Below are 20,273 nucleotides of genomic sequence, written 5' to 3'. Positions count from 1 at the left end.
AGAAACCGCTTCTGAAGGAGAACACCTTTGCTAAGTATCTAATTAACAAAACACATTCTCTTCCACACAAGTGAACATGCTGCTGATGTGTGCACAAGAGACTGTGGAAATGCTTAAACTCTGTCTTTCACACACACTTACACTGCAATGAATAACACACCAACTTTGTCTGACCCTTTGTCTCTCTGTGTGTCTCGAACTGCAGACGACATCAGGTGAGGACATGCGTGATTTCACCAAAGTGCTGAAGAACAAGTTCCGATCGAAGAAGTACTTTGCCAAACATCCTCGGCTAGGTTACCTACCGGTCCAGACAGTCCTAGAGGGCGACAACATGGAAACGTGAGTAACACTTGAGTGTCTTTATGAAACAGAACAGAGCTGAAATGTGATTTGCTGAAGTAAATTAAAAACAGAATCCACCTTGTTTATTTTCATGCATCACAATGCCTTTCAGCTGTCCTAAAGGCACAGTAAAGGGGACGTTCTCTTTAGCTTCATTAATGTGATGTGTTTGCGAGTGAAAAGGAACATGTGGCAGGGTTTACTGTCGGCATGAGAGGTGTTTAAATCAAATGCTTAAAAAATGAGCAAAAAATACAGTGCGATACAAAGCTCTAGTGAGTTATAGAGGACTACTGGCCTCCACCCACACATACCTGACCTGCCACTGACATATTTTCAGCATATAACAAGAGATAACTGAACAGTTAACCCACAGAGACAGAATTATAACTTGGAAAATGTAGGTTTTATTGTGTCTTTAAAAGATACTGCTTGTGACACAATGATTCAAGTAACACTTCACCCCCCAAATGACCATTAATTTGTCAGGTACTTAACCTGTTATGTTGAATTTGTGTTTTTCTCACATGCCTCCAGTGAGCAAAGCATCGAAAAATGATTGATGAACTGACATGATATGGGTCTGTGTTTAAAATCAGCAAAACCATATCAAAACATCTGTCTCCAAGATGTTTGGTGCAGTGGTGAGCATTGTCGCCTCACAGCAAGTGGGTTCCTGGTTTGAACCCTGGGTGGGGAACCCCTTCTGTGCGGAGTTTGCATGTTCTCTGTGTCAATGTTTCTTTTCTCCGGGTACTCCCGCTTCCTCACACATTCTAAAGACATCCAGGTTAGGTTAATTGGGAACTCTAAATTGACCATAGGTGTGAATGTGAGTGTGCATAGATTCTTCGTTCACTATGGAGGTAAAAACAAAGTTTAATTCACAAATTCAGTGTAACGTGGTGAGTAACTGATAAACAAATGGTCATTAGGGTGTAAAATATGCCTTTAGAAGCAGGACTGCTTGTGACAAAATGCTTCAAACATGTATGAAAGTGGTATTTCAGTGAATTAGAATTGCATGTCGGGACTTGCAAGAGACAGACTCAGATCAGAATGGTCAAATTTATTGCCCCAGAGACTGATGTATCCTGACCCAAGCTCCAAAAACCTTGGATCCTACACTTCTCAAAATACAACTTGATGGCATCTTTCATTAGAACTTCCCTGCTGCTCTGTGAAGCTCGAAAGTCTCTAAAACTCAATGCTCCCAGTTTACAACTCAGGCTTTCATCCACTACTTTTTAGTCTCCAGGCCAAGATAACTTGAGTGATAAGACGTGTAATATAAATTTTCTTGACAAGGCTTCTCAAGAGCCTCACAAGACGAGTAGTACCCCCCCATGACTGACTTTGATGTGTAAAATTGGTTGAGTGCCCCTTTAAATGTATTTTACTGTCAAATCTCTGCCATAAATATCCTCAGGTCACAGATTATGAAGTCTCATGCCTGACACAAACACACACAAACATGAACACACCTGTGCTACAGTGTGTGGAGGAGTGTTAATTTCCTACTCAGTTTATGTGTTTATTTACCTGTCGGTCCAGTCATTACCAGGTGTCGTGGCTGCACTGTAGATCTTGTGTCTGCAGCACCTGCCCCAGTGACTACGTCTGATTTATGTCCCTGCTCCTGCCAGCCGTAAATCCCCCCGGAGAGCCATTTAACTTGGCCTATATTATGCAGACGCCCAAGGCGGGCTCCTCGTCCTCCCTGTCGGAGTGTGTGTCTGAGTTGTGGCCCTTTAGAATACCAGCCGGCTCGCACCGTGTGCTCCAAGACTGTCGCTCTTTTTACACGTTCTCGTGTTTTCTCTCCATTTTATCCATCAATCTATCTATTGTGTTCTTTCCTCCGCCTGTCAGACATTTCCCGCTCAGGCTCTCATACTTTTGAACGATGTCGTTTTGCATCTTGTAAGCACCAGAAACTCTCAAAGATGTTCGGGCGTGCATTCGGAGTGACTCACCTGTTCGCTCACGATAGATTTTCCCCGACATCCAGTTGCACACAGTCACCTCTCAGATGGATTGCACTCCCTCTTTCATCCCTCCCATCCTCGCCCTGTCCTCCCCCTCACCTCCCACCTCGCTCCATTCTCACTTCCCTTCCTCTCTGAAAAATGACTCCTGCAGAGATGCCGGCTTGATAAATGCCTCTGAAGGGTTGAGGAATTGTGGCGAAGCGCGAGGATCTTTTCAAAATATGGCAGAAGGGAATGGAGACTTAAAAAAATATAGGGTCATTTCATCGTCATCATTTTCCCATCTATTACGGCATCAGGTCTCTCCTGTGAGCTGTGGGCTCTGTTGCCAGGGGCTTAACTGCACTCTGAACACCTCTGTGTGCAAAAATAAGCCTGGATGTGCAATTATTTTACCTTTGGGACTGTCTATAAGATGTGGCTCAAAAATATGATCAGTGATAAGTAATGTTCAGCTTCTCACCTTCATTTTAGACCTAAATTATCACATTTTAGTGGCTTTTGCCATCTCCATGTCACGACAATGAATAATGTGACCTAAATTGAAATGGATTTTTCTGGAAATGGAACAAGGTCCCTGCTTAAAAAGAGGAATTACACAGATTATGTAACTGTCATATCATGTGCTGCCATGTTCATTGTAATAAAAATATGATTTCTTATATTATGTAACATATGTTTTATTTTTGTCTAATGCAAATCTAATGGGTGAATTGAAACAAACATAGGACTAACATCATCCATGGAAAACCTAGAAAAGTCATGGAATATCATTTTCCTGGCCTGGAAAAGTCATGGAATGAGTAAAATCCTTGAAAGTTTTGGAAAAGTCATGGAATTTTGTGGTGTGCAATAAAATTGTTACACTAATTTTGCGTGGATAACTGTCCACACATAATGTAACACAGCAACAAAATCTACTTTCTTTAGCTGTTGACATGAAGTAGCTCCAATATACATCGATGTGCGACAGTGTTTTGTTTACCATCACATCCGTTTCTTTTTCTTTTTCTTTTTCTCCCCACACTTTGTCTCTCCCTCCATCTAGCTGGATTTATGTTTGAATGAAGTTTGAATCTGATAAAACATCCCCTCAATACCTCTTTAATGTGTAGTCAGAGCTCCACTGGTCATCTTTTAACAAAGTGAACTTCTAAGAAGTTGTAATTTTTAAAGCACTGTAACAGCCGAAGAGAAAATTAGATGGTCTGCTGTATAATTGGCCTCCCTAATGCCCTGACTATCTGTCTCTCTCTTTTCCACTCCTGTATCATCATTTCTTCTTTTTTTTTTTTTAATTCCACCCACTCTGATTCTCTCCACCTTGAGAGAGCAAAACACCACCTACTCTCTCACCTCCCACTTATATCTTTGCTTCATTTCACGGCAGATAGGATTTTTGATTCGTCACAGCTGTATTTGATAATGTGAAAGAGCCATTCTAATGGTTTCCTGCTCGGTGTTGTTTCTTGCTTCTTACCCTGCATAACCAGATAGAGGAGATGAGTCTCTGCTGCATTAGGCTTTGCAGAGTGCTTAATGGATTTGTATGTGGATTTGAAAGTGTTTTCAAGAATCCAGTCGGAACAAAATAATTTTGTTGTGGTCATGGAAAAAAATTAAGTAAATAAAAGGTCTTCTGTGGCCATTTGCGCATTCGCAGGCAAAAGTCAATGACAGATGAAATGAAAGTAAACAGGTTTTTGTACAGGCACATGTCAGTAAAGTAGTTTTTGTATTTTTGAGTTTATTACATTAGGGAAATGTGCAGCTTTTATGTATGTATATTTACCATATGTAGGTAGCCCAAGTAAATTAGTTTAAAATTGAATAAAGCTCTGCGATGATTAGTTTATTAGTTGTCAACTATGAAATTAATCAATAGATAATTTGAGTGATTAAATCGGTTTAAGTGCTTCTTAAGAAAAAGAGTATCTGATTCCAGCTTCAAACGTCTTTATGACAGTAAACTGAAGATATTTGGGTTGCGGAGAAAGATTTGGGAACTGCCCATTGGTCCGACAGCCCATTGGTTCGACATCCCATTGTTCCGACCATATTAAACTCATTGTTCCTAAGTCCGTTCCGAAATCATCATGATGCCCTGTGGTTAAGGTCTGGTTAGGTTTAGGCACAAAAACCACTTGGTTAGGGTCAGGAAAAGATCATGGTGTGGATTAAAATGAAAAAGAAAGTGGCAAACACATAAGCTGTGAGCCTGCTCCGCCTCAAGCTGGTCGCGGCGCACCATACACCCGCCGCGAGCCGTTCAGCACCGCGGACATTCGGACTAATGGGATGTCGAACCAATGATATGGACCCGAAAGATTTGAGGATGGCATCTTGGGCTTTGGGAAACACTAACTGACATTTCTCATAATTTTCTGAGATTTTATAGACCAAACAACTTATCATTAATTGAGGTAATATTCATTAGATTAGTCGACGGGTTCTTAAAAAGTTTTCAGTTATTTTATAAATATAAGGCCTTCAAAGCTATTACATAGCCTTAAATTTGAATTTGTGAGGTCTTAACTGCCACAAACATGTTATCTAATGTAATTTATCCATCTATAATTTCCCTTTATCAAAATTAATCAAGCTCTTCTGTGTGAAAGTCCACATTTCTGAGGTTACAAATCTTTAAACTTACATTGTCTTTTTTATCTGTTGACAAAATTTATATTAGCCTAACTCACCACTACTTACCTTTATACCTATCTGCAATGCTTGCAAACAAAAGCTTTTTGTCTTTCCAGTCCGTTAGCTGTCTTTCTGACAGACAGGTAGAGGTGTCAGCATGTAGCAGATGGTCTTTTATCCCTGACTGAGAAAATGGAGGACGGGGAATCAGAGGGAAGCAGTGCTAACTGTGACAGAGTCAATACCACAGCATGATGGACTTAACAGATGTTTTAGAAACTTAACATGGCATTCAACAACAACAACAACAAACAACAGCAAAGTAGGTACTGCATGATTTTTAGAAATATATAAGGATGACAATAGACATGAGCTCTTTTCGGCAGTGTTTTCTCCATCAGGGGTTCCACATTTCTTTAAAGGTGAGGTGTGTAGGATTTAGGGGCATCTATTGGCAGAAATGGTATTTATTTGCTTTAACAATTGTTTATATTCTCCTGAAAAAAATAATTGTGTTTTCATTACCTTAGAATATCCTGTTTATATCTAAATATGAAGTGGTTCCACTTTCAAAGAGTCCCCGATATTGTTCTACAGTAGCTCAGAATGGACAAATTTAACACTCGCTCTAGATAGGGACATTCTCGGCCACCATAGTTCTTGGGAGAAGTTTCAATTCTACAGCCTCACCACTAGATGCCACTAAATCCTACACACTGGACCTTTAAGAGGTCAACAAGAAGGGCAGTGCTCCAGGTCTTCAGTGTAGTGGCTTTTTTTCAGTCAGCTTCCAAAAACATACCCTTCTTCAGGGCTTTCACAGCTTGTGAATGAGTGTTTATTGCTTAACCAAGATCTGTCAGCATTTGTTTAATCAAGGCTCAACATTCACGGTTCAACGTTCACCCTTCTGGCAAGACATTTATTTTTTAAAGACTGTCAGCATGTTAAAATCTTTATTTTATTGGTGTATTTGGAATTTTCTGTCTAAATGAGTTTGACATAACACTCATGTGCTCAATCAGGTCAATGCCACATTAAAAGGAGGAGATGCAAAAATATATATATATTTTTGTAATTTTGGAAGAGCAGCCTTGCTTTCTAATATTTTTCGACATGCTGTCAGATTAATACAGATGGCCAAATTCTCACTCAAAAGCAACATTTTTTAGATCGACGCACATGAAAAAGATAATCCTAATAGCTTGTTTGATGATATTTTATGGATACTGTTGGTAATTTTGGGTTTGTCATGAATTTTAACCACAGGTCAGCCTGTTCAGACCTTCAGCACAAGTGAAATGTGAACAGGCCTCCGCTCTGCTCCCTGTTATTGTACTTCAACAGGCACAACAAGCCTTCCATAAAAACACAGGCTTTACAGCAGCCACATCTGTCAGACCCCAAGTACTCCCAAGGTCTCTGCTGTCGTGATTTCTCCCCTCCTTCTCCTTACTTTGGTCACCTTTCCTTCACTCATTTTTTTCCTCACACTTTTCTTTCATTTCCTGTGCCTCCCTCTCTGTTACAGTAACTCATGTTTTCTGTCTTCGCTACAAGCTACATCTTTTTAAGTGCATCCATCTGACGGTTAAAGTTATGTCATTGTATGCGGGTCAGACACATTTGGTTGAAATGAAAACCTCCTACACTCCACGAAGCCATCAATTTTTGGCAAAGATGAAAACTGACATCGCCCTACTGAAAAACAAAATGAGCAGTCTGAGAGTTCCTTCTGGCAAAGATGTTGGTGGGGGCGCGTCAAAAAAGCCGCCGCGCCACCGGCTGTGAATAGTTAGCTGAGTGTGCCCTGCCGACCCCGATCTCTTTTTCTCTCTTTCCCATCTGAATCCCCTGCTACATTTCAAATTCTCCTCGCAGCCACAGAAGTGTGACTACACTGGCTGCCCCGCTGTGAGAAGCATAACCACCAAACCGCACGTCTCCCTCTGAATTTCGATGCTTTAATGTGGGAACAAAAGCGCGAGGCCAAAGAATGTCAACCTCAGCTGTTATCTCACCAATTTCTAGCCAGCCTCCCCCATGAAAACAACACATTTCTTTGTGTTTCCGAGATAAGAGGGCGTCCCATTTGCTTACAAATAACAACTAATGCTCCACGTCTCTAAGAATAGCTGCAATTATCATGGACGAGAAACCAGAAACTTTAATGAAATCAAGACACATGCCCCAAGCATCCTGGTTTGTCACATTTTGTTTCCAAAATCTCTAATTAATGGCGGCTTCATTTGCTGGGTTCTTATGCACCAAATGCATCTTTTTATAACATAATGTACTCAAACGCAGATTAACTAGAAAATAGGTTCTGTATATGTTGTTGCTGGCATGCTATTTCAGTAAATCCTGCTCGAAATGAATAAGAAAAAGAAATGAATTTGGGCTGTATCATTCTGTACGCTGAAGGGAATTGTAAAAGAAAATATGTGTGATGAAATATGTGTGACAGCGGCAAAGCCAACTGATACAATCAACCTTTTTTCCATGCAAGCTTTCATGCACACAACCTGTGTTTACTACAGTGTGCTGACAGGTACACTTGCCCATTATGACTCTTTCAATGCTGTCAACCTACATGTTTCCTGTGTCACGAGTCTATTTTCATGCAGGTTTCAGAAAATGTCACGGGGAATAATCATAACCACATGTGGTGTATGTATTGGTGACTGTTTTACACGCCTTCGCTTCGTGTTGAGTCCGGCCGCTGTTCAGCTGTTGGACTGACATTTCCTTCCACTTTCTCCACCTGCTGTGTTTTTGACCCTGAAATGTTTTGTGGTACCTATAACCTCCCCCCTACTTCCCTCCGATTCTCTTACAGTCCCGTCACCCTCATCAGCATGTGTCCGGAGCAGTATGAGTGAGTATCTACGCCACCAGCAACAACACCTCGTTTCCAGACTGGAATGCCTTTTAACGACACCTCCTTTACTCCCCACGCACACACCCCCCTTTTTAGTCCTCACCCCCAACTAAGCCACGGCTGCACTGCATGTTGCCTGCCTGCATGGCTGCCCGACCCACTGGCTGAACATGCAACCGAAAAACTCACCCTCTGTCTCCTTTCCGTCACCTTCTTCGCCTCTCTAAAGCACCCAACTAGCATTCAGTTGCTCATCCCAGCAGCGGCTGCCAAAAACCATCCAACCGCTCCGTAGATCATCCTGCTCTCCTATTTCTCTCTCTAGGATCATCAGATTTGTTTTCTAGGTGATGTTGTGAAGGGCCATTAGGTTGTGTGTGTGTGTGTGTGTGTGTGTGTGTGTGTGTGTGTGTGTGTGTGTGTGTGTGTGTGTGTGCGCCTGTGACTTTCTGTGTGCTAATGAGGTTGTGTGAGCATGCAGAATCTCATTCATCTCCATTACCCCATTCATTTTCAGGCTGTCCCAGTCACCTCAGCTCTCTCATGATGACACCCACTCCAGGATAGAGCAGTATGCCAGCAGGTACGCATTGCATTCCCCAATCATCATCATCTCATCATCTCAGATGCCGCGACGCGCACACGTAAAGACTTGCCAACTGGGTTTAAATGTTGCACATTTAAAAAGCTTCATTATAGAATGAAAAATCTACTTTTAAAGGACCACACAAAATTCACTTCTAACATTTTTTCCTCAAGGAGCACTCACATTCAGTTTATACTTAAAATGTATTGCTATACAACAGTTATCCTCCTATGGTTGGAAACAGTAAATGTAGACAGGATGTTGATGCTCAACCAGATTTTTATATATTCATTTGGCGAGAGCAGTGAGACAAACGGAAACCAGTTGCTGCCTTGAAGTGATGGAAAATCGCACGGGTCAAGAAAAATGCAAATATGTGTAATTTTGTGTACATTAATTTTTTTTATACTTTATTAATCCCCGAGGGGAAATTCAATTTTTTCACTCTGTTGTCAATTACACACAAGTCCGAACACACACATGCACAAACAGGACCTATACATGCACTAAGTGGAGAGATGTCAGAGTGGGGCTGACCATGACGGGTGCTCCGAGCGGTTGGGGGGTCTGTGCCTTGCTCAAGGGCACCTCGGCAGTGCCCAGGAGGTTAACTGGCACCTCTCCAGCTACCAGTCCACGCTCCATATTTTGGTCCGGACGGGGACTTGAACAGGCGACCCAACCCAAGTCCCTATGGACTGAGCTACTGCCGCCCCAAGTAAAGTTAAATCAAGTAAAAACCCCAGACCTCATAAGATGCACATGTAGTGCATTGTTTTATAGGAAAACTCCCCAAATAATCATTTGTATATCAATTACTCACCCTGTTTTATGTTGAATTCATGAAGACAACTTAGTTTTTCTCACATGCCTGCATGATGAACGAAGAATCTAAGAACAGAGACAGATCTTTATTGATTGAAGTCATAAGGATCCATGTTAAACACCAGGTAATTTTAGAAAATCTTTTAACACAGCCTGTGTACTATAATCCAAGTCTCATTTATCCAGTCATATGCTCAGTACTTCCCAAACAGACAGTCCTGTCTGATAGGGAGCTGAAAGGAAACTTAAACTTATCTATGCTCTCTTTAAAGCCAGACTCCATTCACAAAAACAGTCATTTTATCTTGCTGAATACAGGAGCTGCTGGTCCACTGCTGCCTGAATCTTTTTTGTGTGTGTGTTTTTGTGTGACTTTGGTGTTTCAAAGGGTTCAGATTCACCAAAGTCACACAATAACACGAACAAGCTAACTGATCAAGGCAGTGGTGCACCAGCAGCTCCTACGTGGGAAGTACTGAGCATACTACTGGATAAATGAGACTTGGATTATACTGCACAAGTTGTGTATATAAACAGATGTTTTGCTCTTGTTCTGTGACTTTAATTTATCATTTGGATCCCTTATTCACATTAGAGTCATGCAGGAAGTTCTCCTCAGAAGTTTAACGTAACACAGTAAAAGAAATTGATATACAAATGGTCATTTGGGGGCTGAGACATTTCTTTACACATTTAAAGAATTGTTGAGCTGCTGTAGATCTTTGACTCTACAGTAAAGCTTCCAGACAGTCCTACAGTTCCAAATTATGTCGGATGTCTTCATTAGTTGCTCCTGTGCTTCTTGTAGGGGAGATGTTTGGTGTTTACTCTCAGTACGCTGTGAAACAGGTCTCAAATTGACACTTTCAGGTCAGAACAGAGCATGTTCTGCCAGTATCTATCAAAGAACCCTGTTGCTTATCGCAGAAATATGAACTGACTTTACTGAGCTGTGACGTTACAAAGACAGAACGAAGGAAACGGCATGTTTACCACAAACTGAGGGAGAAAAATAAGCATTTTGCCCTCATTTACTGTCATTTGGAAACCTGTCTCAGCATGAAATTACAGACAAATGAGAGAGGCAAAAATGTCTCCCCCTGAGAAAGCAGCAGAACAACTGACCATGAATCTGCTCACATTAATGCTCCACAAAGTTCAGTGTGACTTTAAATATAGGATCATTACTGTCAGCCTGAACTTTTTGATATATCCATAGTGGAAAATACTGCATCTCTAGATATTTTAGAAACCCTGAGTGCAGAGGAAAGTTGCTGCTGTGGCACAAGGAGTGTCATTATGTTTCAGTAGACTATTGCATTTCTTTTATTGTTAAGTGTCAGGGAAAGAACAAACAGCAATCACAATATACACCTTTGAACATTGTGTATCTGCTTTTTATTTTGCGGTGAGCCCAAAAATTAAATGTCAAATGACTGTCAAAGTCTGCTGGTAGCTGTTTTAAGCTGCCCACTTCAAATGATCCTGCTGCGTACATCAGCACACCCATGTACACAGTGTGTGATCTGCAGTTAATCATCACCAACGTCACAACACTAATGTTCTGCTGCACTGAGATTGAAAACCTGTCATGTTTGATTCGAAGATAAGTCTGAATATAAGGATCCCAAAGTATCACAAATCCCGTCTTGCCGCTTTTAATGAATCTGTAATCAGCCCAAAGCTTATCTTCCCTAAAGCGGACAAGGGTTACTTGTGTCAAAACGGAACCCAGCATCCTTCCACAAAAAGCTTTAATCATGACGGCTCGTCTGATGCAGCACGCCTCTGTCTGGCCTGTAACCTTTCACTGGTCACACACCATTAACCTTCGCTCAGCGTCTCTGCCTACATTGTTTTATCAGCAGTGACACAGACATGAGCCTCGTGAATTACAATTTTAACTGAAATATAGGACACTGACATTGTAGATTATAGTGTAGCCTAAAGATTTGCATGGGGAAATGTGCCCAGTGATCAGTGGAATAGTAACTTTTAATATCTCCCTCCGTGCATATGCTGTCATAGGTCAATTTCATTCTAAAGTTAAGTGTGTGTGTCCTTAATCTGCTGGTCGACCCTGCTGCCCCCTGTTGCAGAGCTCAGTAAATTAGGGGTGTAAGGGTACACAGATGTCACAGTTCGGTTCATACCACAGTTAAGAAGCCACAGTTTGGTACAGGTTTGTTACAGCAGGTTTGTTTATTTTGTGTTAATGACGGATACATTCCTCTTGCTGGGGTCTGACATAACATTTTACCTACTGGCAACTTTGGTAAATTACTTTCATTATGAAAATTAGGAACATTTTAAACCCTTCTGTGTTTCACTTAATGAACACTGAACAAGCACTTTCCCAAAAAGCAACAGGTCACAACAGGCCATAAAACTGAAAAGCATCTCTTCTACTATGAAACTGAAAAAAAAAACAAAATATAATTAATAATAAAAAACAAAACTGGTGCATTAGGAGGAGAATTTTAATTAGTTCCACCTCAGCTATACTTGAACGTTCAAAGCACCCAAACATTTATCATCCATAATTGGCACATCTGGGTGATGCTGTTGAATGCATGTTAGGTTAGATGTGTCTCCATTGACACTGTCCTTGTTTTATATATAGCTCTCTCTCTCTGTTGCTGTTTCAGCTGACCGAGAACCCGCAGGCAGGTCTTCCTGCTCTGGCATTTGATTTGCGCTCACCACAATGTGACTGACTCACCAGTCCGCTTGTTTGCTTAAATGAACATATAGTGATAACAGCGTACGGCCAAAAGTTTCCGAGTGGTGCTCATGCTTGTGAATTTTGACTCTGTATTGCGTGCAGCCCCTGTGTTCTGCATGTGGCTGCAAGCACTGAACTGTGGCGCCTGTATCATGGTGGTTTGGTACGAATTCACAAAATGGCTGCTTTGTCTGGATATATGACCAGAAATCAAAATGTTTTAGACACAGACACATGCACAAACACACTCAGACATTTCTGCTGTACAAATGTCTCCACAAATATGTTTGTGCACACACATAAAAGACCACAAAGTTGTATTTAGTCACAACTTGAGTCATTCATCATTTACCCTGCTTGGAGACTCCATTCTTTTATTTTTATTGGTGTGCTACTGTAGCATTGGGCTCCACATCTGTTGACATCACAGTTCTGCATTTTGATGAGACGATGGCAGCGTTTGAATGCTTCAGTTTGAATTGGTAATTAAAGCTTCAGTCACTGATGAGGGTTTCTTTCACAGGTTGGCTCAGATGGAGCGCTCCAACGGCTCTCTGCCCACAGACAGCAGCTCAGCCACAGGAAGCATGTAAGTCACCTCTTTTCACGTCCAACAGTTGTATATGTTTCCACATGACATTCAATGTGACCGCACATTTCCATCAAACCTGAGCAGCAACAAAATCAGGTCCAGAACTGAGCCTAAGACATCTTCTGATACATCTTCCCATGCACCGTTTACCTGTCTGGGTATCCCAAAAACTTTCCGTCCCTGCTTTCAGTGTATCGAAACCAACCAAAGATTTAATAAGGTTGCTTTCTGCGTTCCTGAAACGAGATCAGGAGAGAGCGAGTGTGAATTGAGAATGATTTTGAGAGAGCAAAAGAAGTGTGGAGTGAGAGGGGAAAAGAAGATGGGATGTGATTGAATACAGCGGGAAGGACAGGACTTTAGTAGAAATGTAATGGATTAGAGTGCCAACAATGAGAAGTGAGAGTGATTGGTTTCAGGATCTCTGATAACGACCACTTATCTTTGATCAGAGGAGATGAGGACATGGCAAACTTGAAAAAGGAAAAAAATCACAAAAAACGGGGGGAGAAGCTGATGAGGAGCACAGGCGCTGAAGTTTCTGATGTGTGAGTGTGTGTGTGTGTGTGTGTGTGTGTGTGTGTGTGTGTGTGTGTGTGTGTGTGTGTGTGTGTGAAGACATGTGCATGTCTTCTGTAGGCCATTTGAGTTGAAGGGCGCATTTGGCTCTTTTCTCGACTGAGATCCTAATCGGGGGAATGAGCTCTTGAGGTTCAAACGCCCTCTGAGCTCATGGACACACATGTGTTCAAACAGAAGCACACTCACACTTTTTACTGTGTTCCTGTCTTTGGAGGAAATTACTTTCTGTCCTGATAGCCTGTTTTGATAAGGCTCCCACAGATCACAAGATTTCCCACATCATAGATTGTCATCACAGATTTGGAAATCAGCAATGTGTGAAATGAATTTGCACATGAGAATGTAGCAGATACAGGAGGGGGGTGCAGGAGATTTTTTTTATCTCAACAATTTCAAGTAGCACAAAGCAAAAAAATCAACTTTTTTACACAAATGTGTTCAGAAGTGTTAAAAAAGTGTGCACACAGATGGTGGAGAGATTCCCAGTATGCCATATAAACAAGTTTTTGGATTTTTAAAAAAGGAGTATTGCAGCACAACAGTGAGAAGGCACATAGGAGCACGGTTAAAACCCTTTGAGCATCTCGAGTGAAGATGAAGTGAAGCAGCGAGCTTGATTCTGTTGTAGGTTGTATCCCCCTGCTGATGTCTCTGCATCGTGTGGACCACTGCTCCCACACTTCACCTTCATCCGACCTTGCCGCGTAGAAAAGCAGTTTTAGAAACAGAAGGTGTTCGATTGAAGACTCCCAAAAGCTCTCTTCACTTTTCAGCTGATCAATAGAAGGACGGGAGAGTAGCAAGACAAAATGTGCTGGTGAGCAGGAGAAGGTGGATTTATTTTCTGTAATGCGAGACAAACACATTATCCCCACTCCTCCTTGCTCCATTGTGTTTTGTACTCGGGCTTATTTAAGAGAAGAAGCCATTATCTTTGCCAGCTCCGGAACAACACCGACGCCGGCACACACAAGTGTGTAGAGCGCTAATGAGGTGAGGGAGATGATGGTTTGATGAAGGCTAATGGGTTTAACAGCAGAGGGAAAAAACACCCACCAGGGCACATTTAGAACATAATCATAGTTCTTGTGCTTTCACTCACTTTCACATCAGTGTCATTTCTGTAAGATTTGCATCCAGCTCTGCTGCAAAACAACAACAGCCACAATGTAACTGTGAAGACAATAAAGTGCAGGATAAAAAAAAGCTAATTTAAATGCAGATCACAAACAACTCCAGAACTAGTGCATTTTCCCAGCACATATTTTTAACAATAATGGCTGTGTCTCACAACAAAGCACCTCTGTGTGTGTGTGTGTGTGTGTGTGTGTGTGTGTGTGCTGCATAATTTACATTTCAGGAAAGAAAATATCCTTTTATGAGCTGATGTACATTTTTTGTAATACAAAGCCACATTTGGTTATTATTATGCACAACCAGGCTCTCAATGGAGAACATTGGGTTTGAGACACAGTATATAATTTTATTCATTGCAGTCTGAATGAAGGATGATACTCACTATTATTTTTATTATCGACTGATCTGCTGATAATTTTCACAATCAACTGATTTTTCATTTATTTGTTGTATAAAATGTCAAAAAATATGCAAAATGCTCATATAACAGTCTCCCAGAGTCTAAAGTGACATCTTCGGTTTGCTTCTTCTGCCCAGCCATCATTTAAAAACCCAAAGAGTCTTCAGTTATTATCATAAATGTCAAAAAGAAGCAGCATGTTCTTACATTTAAAGGGAAGCTTCACCTGATTTGCAATGAGATGAAACCATTTTAGAACGGTGAACTGACGGTCTCAACAACAACTCTGCTGGCCAAATCGCCAGCGGCTGGTTTTAGAAATTAAAGCACATCGTCTGTTTCAACAGCCAATCATCCCCGCAGAGCCCTCTGTTTTTGTCCTCAAGCTGTGCCAGTGTCGGACGGTGGGTCGCTGCTGCTCGCTGTATGTGCTTATGCCCCCTCCACACACACACACACACACACATTCTCATTGACTGATTGTTTGCTGCTGGGTATTTATATTATTTAGGCGTATTTGTAATGAATGCAGTCCATCTGATGCTCGTTTTGTTTGTTTTTCACCGTTTCATCACTACAACAAATGCAGCTGTAGCCAGTATCTCACTATCATGATCCTCACTCATATTTTAAGAAGCTACAAATTACATTCAGCCACAAAATAAGCCTGAAAAGCTGGAAATCAGAACAGAAGTACAGAGAGTTGTTGCGTAGAGATGATACACCATCTCGTCTAGTTGCATTGGTGTGAACCGGCAGGTTTTTACAACGTTGCTGAATGGCACATTATAAATCGTTGCCTGTTTCAACTCGTCTCGTCATGAATCTTTGGTCTGAACTGGGCTTAAGACAGTCCAAAAACAGAAGTAGACATCAACAACTCTTTGTCAAATCCATAAACTAGAGTGCTAAAACTCAAATTTTTGATGTCATAGGGTATAAAGTCTGTAGCTGCCCCATAGACACTGAATAGTAAAAGATGGTCTAGGGGACACTGAGAGCAGACAGGGAAATGTTCTGAGTATATGGGTACATTTTCTGTTGCAGAACTGAGAACACTACAACAGACTAAAGTTGATTTGGGTGTAAAAAAGAAATAAAAATTCTGTGGGTCCACAAAATCAATCTCCCATTTATTGTCTATGGAGCAGCTCCAGACTTTTTTACCCTGACGTCACAAGTTTGAGATTTACTTCTCTGGTTTCTGGCTTTGAGAGAAAGTAGATCACGTTCAGAAATATTGATTGTACTTTCCAAGGCAGTGGAAATAATATATTGGAATTCTTAATTTAGGTGCTGTTCCCCTTTAAGAGGCTGAAACCAGCAAATGTTTGACATTTTTGCTTGAAAAATGACAGAACGATTAGACAATCATCAAAATAGTTTGCGATTAATTTCTTTTCGGTTGATTAATCGACTGATCACTGCAGCTCTAGTCTTCACAGTACCACTAATTAGTGAAAAAGCATTGGCTGCGTCCAGTTTGTCTGCTGTTGTAGGTTATTATTTTGTTCAGAATAATTAACATATTTGAATGGCTCTTGATTTTGACAGAACCAAGAGATGTTGAGACCTTTGTGATGAAAATTAGTACTTGTGACAGTCATCATTACAGCCTGCTTCATTTGCTGAGAATAATTTAATTGCACGCTTAATATACATCTTTGCGGGGATGTTTTTTTTTTGTAAGTCTGCTGTGTTTAAATGTGATAACGCTCGCTTTATTGTTACTGCGCTGCAATAAAATGTCATTCACTGTAGTTGTGATTGAAATATGGGCTGTTTTAAAAGGCCAGAATCTGTCTGCGGACATGTTTTAATATACTGACGTGTCCGTCAAGCCCTACTTTTAAGGAAAAAGTAACTTGTAAAAATAGCAGTATTGTGCTTTATATATACACCGCTAAAGTAAAACAGCCCACTCAGCCATATCTTGTCTCCAAAGAGGAAGCTGCACATTGTGTTGTCAGAAGATTTCCTCTTCTTTTTAATGCCTTTGGTTTGGAGTGGCCGATTGTCTCTTTTTGTAAGATTTATTCTTTTTCCGCCTACAGCTGATTTCACTCAAGCCTCTTTGTCTATCACATCATAGCTGCTGGTTGTTTGTGAGGAGGACACACACACACACACACACACACACACACACACACACACACATAGAAATGATCCCCATGCTTGACACGATGGTAGAAGGTGCCTTCTTGGCAGTGTTTAAGCTTATGAAAACATGCATAGTGCAACATGGATGACTGTGTTTACCAATTACATGCATGTTTGGCTTTTGGCTTGTGTTTTCTGATCGCTCAAAGCCTGCAAACACTGATTTGGACTCGCTGCCAGCTGTGCAGTGATATCAATAATTAGTATGTGTGTCTGTGCGTGTGAGAGAGAACTCTGGAGATAAAGTGTGTGTGCCACTGGTTTCAGTGTTTGTGTTTGCCATTTTGGTCTTGCATTGCTTTTATCTAAAAGGCAATCCTTAATTAGGAAGTCGGTGTTGCCTATTTTCTCTGACCTCCAGCCAAAGCGCAGTGTTGTCATCAACGCCTCGGGACGTCACCAAGGAGCGAGACTCCCCGCTTCGCTTTTTCCAGCCTGGCTTTTTTTTTTTTTTTTTGGTTATCTCTGGCTTTCCAGTCTTTCCCCCAGTGCTGTCTCTTTTTCTTTTTTGTCTTTTGATATTTTGCCCTTTATTCACATCCCTCTCCTTTAATTTCACCAGCTCTTTTCTTTTTTAAGCCCCCTTTCATCATGCCCTGTCCTCCCCTCTTTCTCTTCTCCTCCTTTCATCATTTTTAGTCGTAGTCTACCCATGTTTTACCTTTGGGCTTAGGCAACCTTCAGATTGAACACTAAGCACAGAGGTAAACACTGAAAGACCTTCTTTTTGAAGCCCCTGCATTATAAACAATACACCTGGACTTTATTGTGATCAGTCCCCAAATGTGGAAGTCCCACAGAAAGCAAGCTTTTTAATATCTTACCAGAGGGGAGGAATGAAAGACTTGTAGACTTGTTTCCTTGTGTCTTTATCTCTCTCCATTTCTCTCTGAGCTCAGCCTAGGCAGCTGATAGCGCTATTCAGCTTGAGAGGAGCTGCTTGCTTTGTGATATGTTAGCGAGGCATCAGGCCCAGGGACCATTGTTGTCAGGTAAAGACTGTAAAAGTCCCCTCAGCCACATCCCTGTGCACCCTCACCAAGCACCACGCTCACGTTCACAGTGCATTGCAGCTAATAGCCTAGGCATTCATCACCATTATTCATACTTAATTCTTCTCCTACACTGATGCTCTCTTCTTCTTTCATCTCTTTCTTCTCTGTATTCCCTCCTCTTCAACCAGCACCACACTGCCCAAGCCTCCCGTCCTCTCTCTTCCTTCTCCCAGTATTCCAGAGCAGGAGGTTGTGAGCCAGCTCTGCCTCCTGCCGTGCCCATTTCCACACGTAATGATCCCCCTTCCTGCTGTCCTCAGGGCTCCTTCTGCCAGCCATAATGTCCTGTCGCAGTGTCTTGTTGCCAGGGACCTGCCTAATTGGTCACTCAGTTTGGGCAAGACCCCCGTCCCCTAACCTCAGCAGACATCAGTGCCTCCAATATTCAAGTTTCTCTACAGGAACTAAGCCTTTCTTCATCATCCTTGTCTCTGTTGTCACAGCAAACCCATATTTCAAATAGAAACCTATGTGTTTGTGTGTGTGTGTGTGTGTGTGTGTGTGTGTGTGTGTGTGTGTGTGTGTGTGTGTTGGTTTATTGCTCCATGTTGCAGCAGTGGCAGTGTGAAATGTGACATCCTGTCTCTGCCAGATTTCTTTGTGTCATTTATCAGTAATTCAGCAGTGTCAGCATGGCTTCAGTCTCAACGTTAAAGTGAAATTGATGATAAACGACACATATAGCCCAATTTACACTGGACTAGTGTTACCTGGGAACCTCTTGTGATTTCTAATAGTTGCAGAGGTCGTCTATGATCTTAATCCTGTGCAAATCTGCCATGTCTGTAATTCTTACGTTCATTAATCCTACCCGCTTATTCTGTTAAGGGTCACTGGAGGGGGCTGGAGCCTATCCTAGGTGACACTGGGTGAGAGGCAGGGTATAACCTAGACAGGTCGCCAGACTGTGACACATAGAAACAGACAACTATTCACGCTCACATGCACACCCAGGGGCAATTTAGAGCAAAGTTAGAGTCCCCTGTTAACCTAACCTGCATGTCTTTGGACTGTGGGAGGAAGCCAGAGAAACACTGACACATGGAGAACATGTAAACTCCACTCAGAAGGGCCCCAGCTGTTATATCCATAATTTGTCAAGTAAAAATGTTACCGCAAATTACCTACCATATTTTGCCAAATGCAGAGGTCGTGGGGTAATATTAGTCCCACATGAATTGGCATCTTAGTGATTTTGGTTTGTATTTAGATTTATCTGAGCCTGTTTTCTGCCTCTGTCCCTGTTAGAAAATTATTGAGGCTGTGTTGGAAACAATAAATGAAGGTTTTGACAGCATTTTGGGTGCAGGAGGCTCATCTCGCTACACAGCATAAAGACCCAGTTGACGAAAGTGCAACCTCAAATCCATCAGAGGAGCAAAATCTCTAAAGATGATGAGATGGATGTGGCAATGTGTGGCAGCGTAGGTCATATTTGTTTAAAATGGCAAATGCAATTGCCCTTATATAGTGTCTTTATAGTGTTCACACTGCTCAAAGCACTTCTACCCTACATTTCAAATTCACACACTGGTGGCTGAGGCTACTATACAAGCTGCCACCTGCTACTCAATTTTTAAACATTCACACACACTCACAGTGGTGGCACAGCCTTTGGGAGCCGTATGGGATTCAGTATTTTGCCCAAGGATACATCAACACACAGGTTGGAGGAGTCACGGATCGAACAGCTAATCTTACGGTCAGTGGACGACCCGCTCTACCTCCTGAGCCCACATTTAGAAGAAAAAAAGGATGTTAACAGTGTACGTCTGCGCTAGTGGTGATGTGTAGTGTCTCTGTGTTGTGAAGAGTGGAGTTACAAATAACTGTGTGCATCATATCCTGTGGATAATGTCATTAAATTTGAGTAAAATACAGTCTTCCCTTCCCTGCGTGAATACACTGCACAAAACACAGGCATGGGGGGTAATTTCTAAATCACATGAGGTCTCCTGGTAATACTTGTCCTGTGTGAATAGGGCTTTGTGTGCATGCATATGATGAAAGCTCTGTAAGAGTTTTCAGAAAGTTAGATTAGTATAAGAAAAGAAAAGTAAAGACAAAGGCATAAAGAATGTTTGGAAGAAACTCTATGAAAGAAAAGGAAAAGAAGAGCTACTGGTTACATGAGATAGAAAAGAAGCAGGGAAACAAACATTACTTTAATTGAGAATATTTGAGTTCCCTGTTTAGAAAGTTTAATTTACGTCTCTTTTATCATTTGTGCCTTTCATTTTGGCAAAGTATATGAAAAGGTTCAACTTGACACAAATCCCTTTCTTAAAGAAAAGAGCTCTCTAAACTTGTGCTTCAAATCACACGGGGAGCTTAGGCTGGTTAATGATAAA

At 41.5% G+C, this 20,273-nt stretch overlaps 1 protein-coding gene across 17 annotated transcripts in view; it reads left to right on the top strand.

The window, feature by feature from the left end:
- The window catches only part of utrn (utrophin), a 242,980-nt gene that overhangs the window by 205,962 nt on the left and 16,745 nt on the right, over positions 1 to 20,273 (top strand). For 16 of the 17 annotated variants that reach the window (XM_049591027.1, XM_049591013.1, XM_049591017.1 and 13 more), the window contains 4 exons: positions 206 to 342; positions 7,819 to 7,857; positions 8,378 to 8,443; positions 12,520 to 12,585. In XM_049591027.1, coding sequence (XP_049446984.1) covers positions 206 to 342; positions 7,819 to 7,857; positions 8,378 to 8,443; positions 12,520 to 12,585 — 308 coding nt within the window. The remainder of the gene's footprint in view (positions 1 to 205; positions 343 to 7,818; positions 7,858 to 8,377; positions 8,444 to 12,519; positions 12,586 to 20,273) is intronic. The other variant, XM_049591018.1, reaches the window with a different exon arrangement.

This window comes from Epinephelus fuscoguttatus, linkage group LG11, assembly GCF_011397635.1.
Source record: "Epinephelus fuscoguttatus linkage group LG11, E.fuscoguttatus.final_Chr_v1".
Classification (NCBI taxonomy): Eukaryota; Metazoa; Chordata; class Actinopteri; order Perciformes; family Serranidae; genus Epinephelus; species Epinephelus fuscoguttatus.
This window is presented reverse-complemented; position numbering and strand designations above follow the sequence as displayed.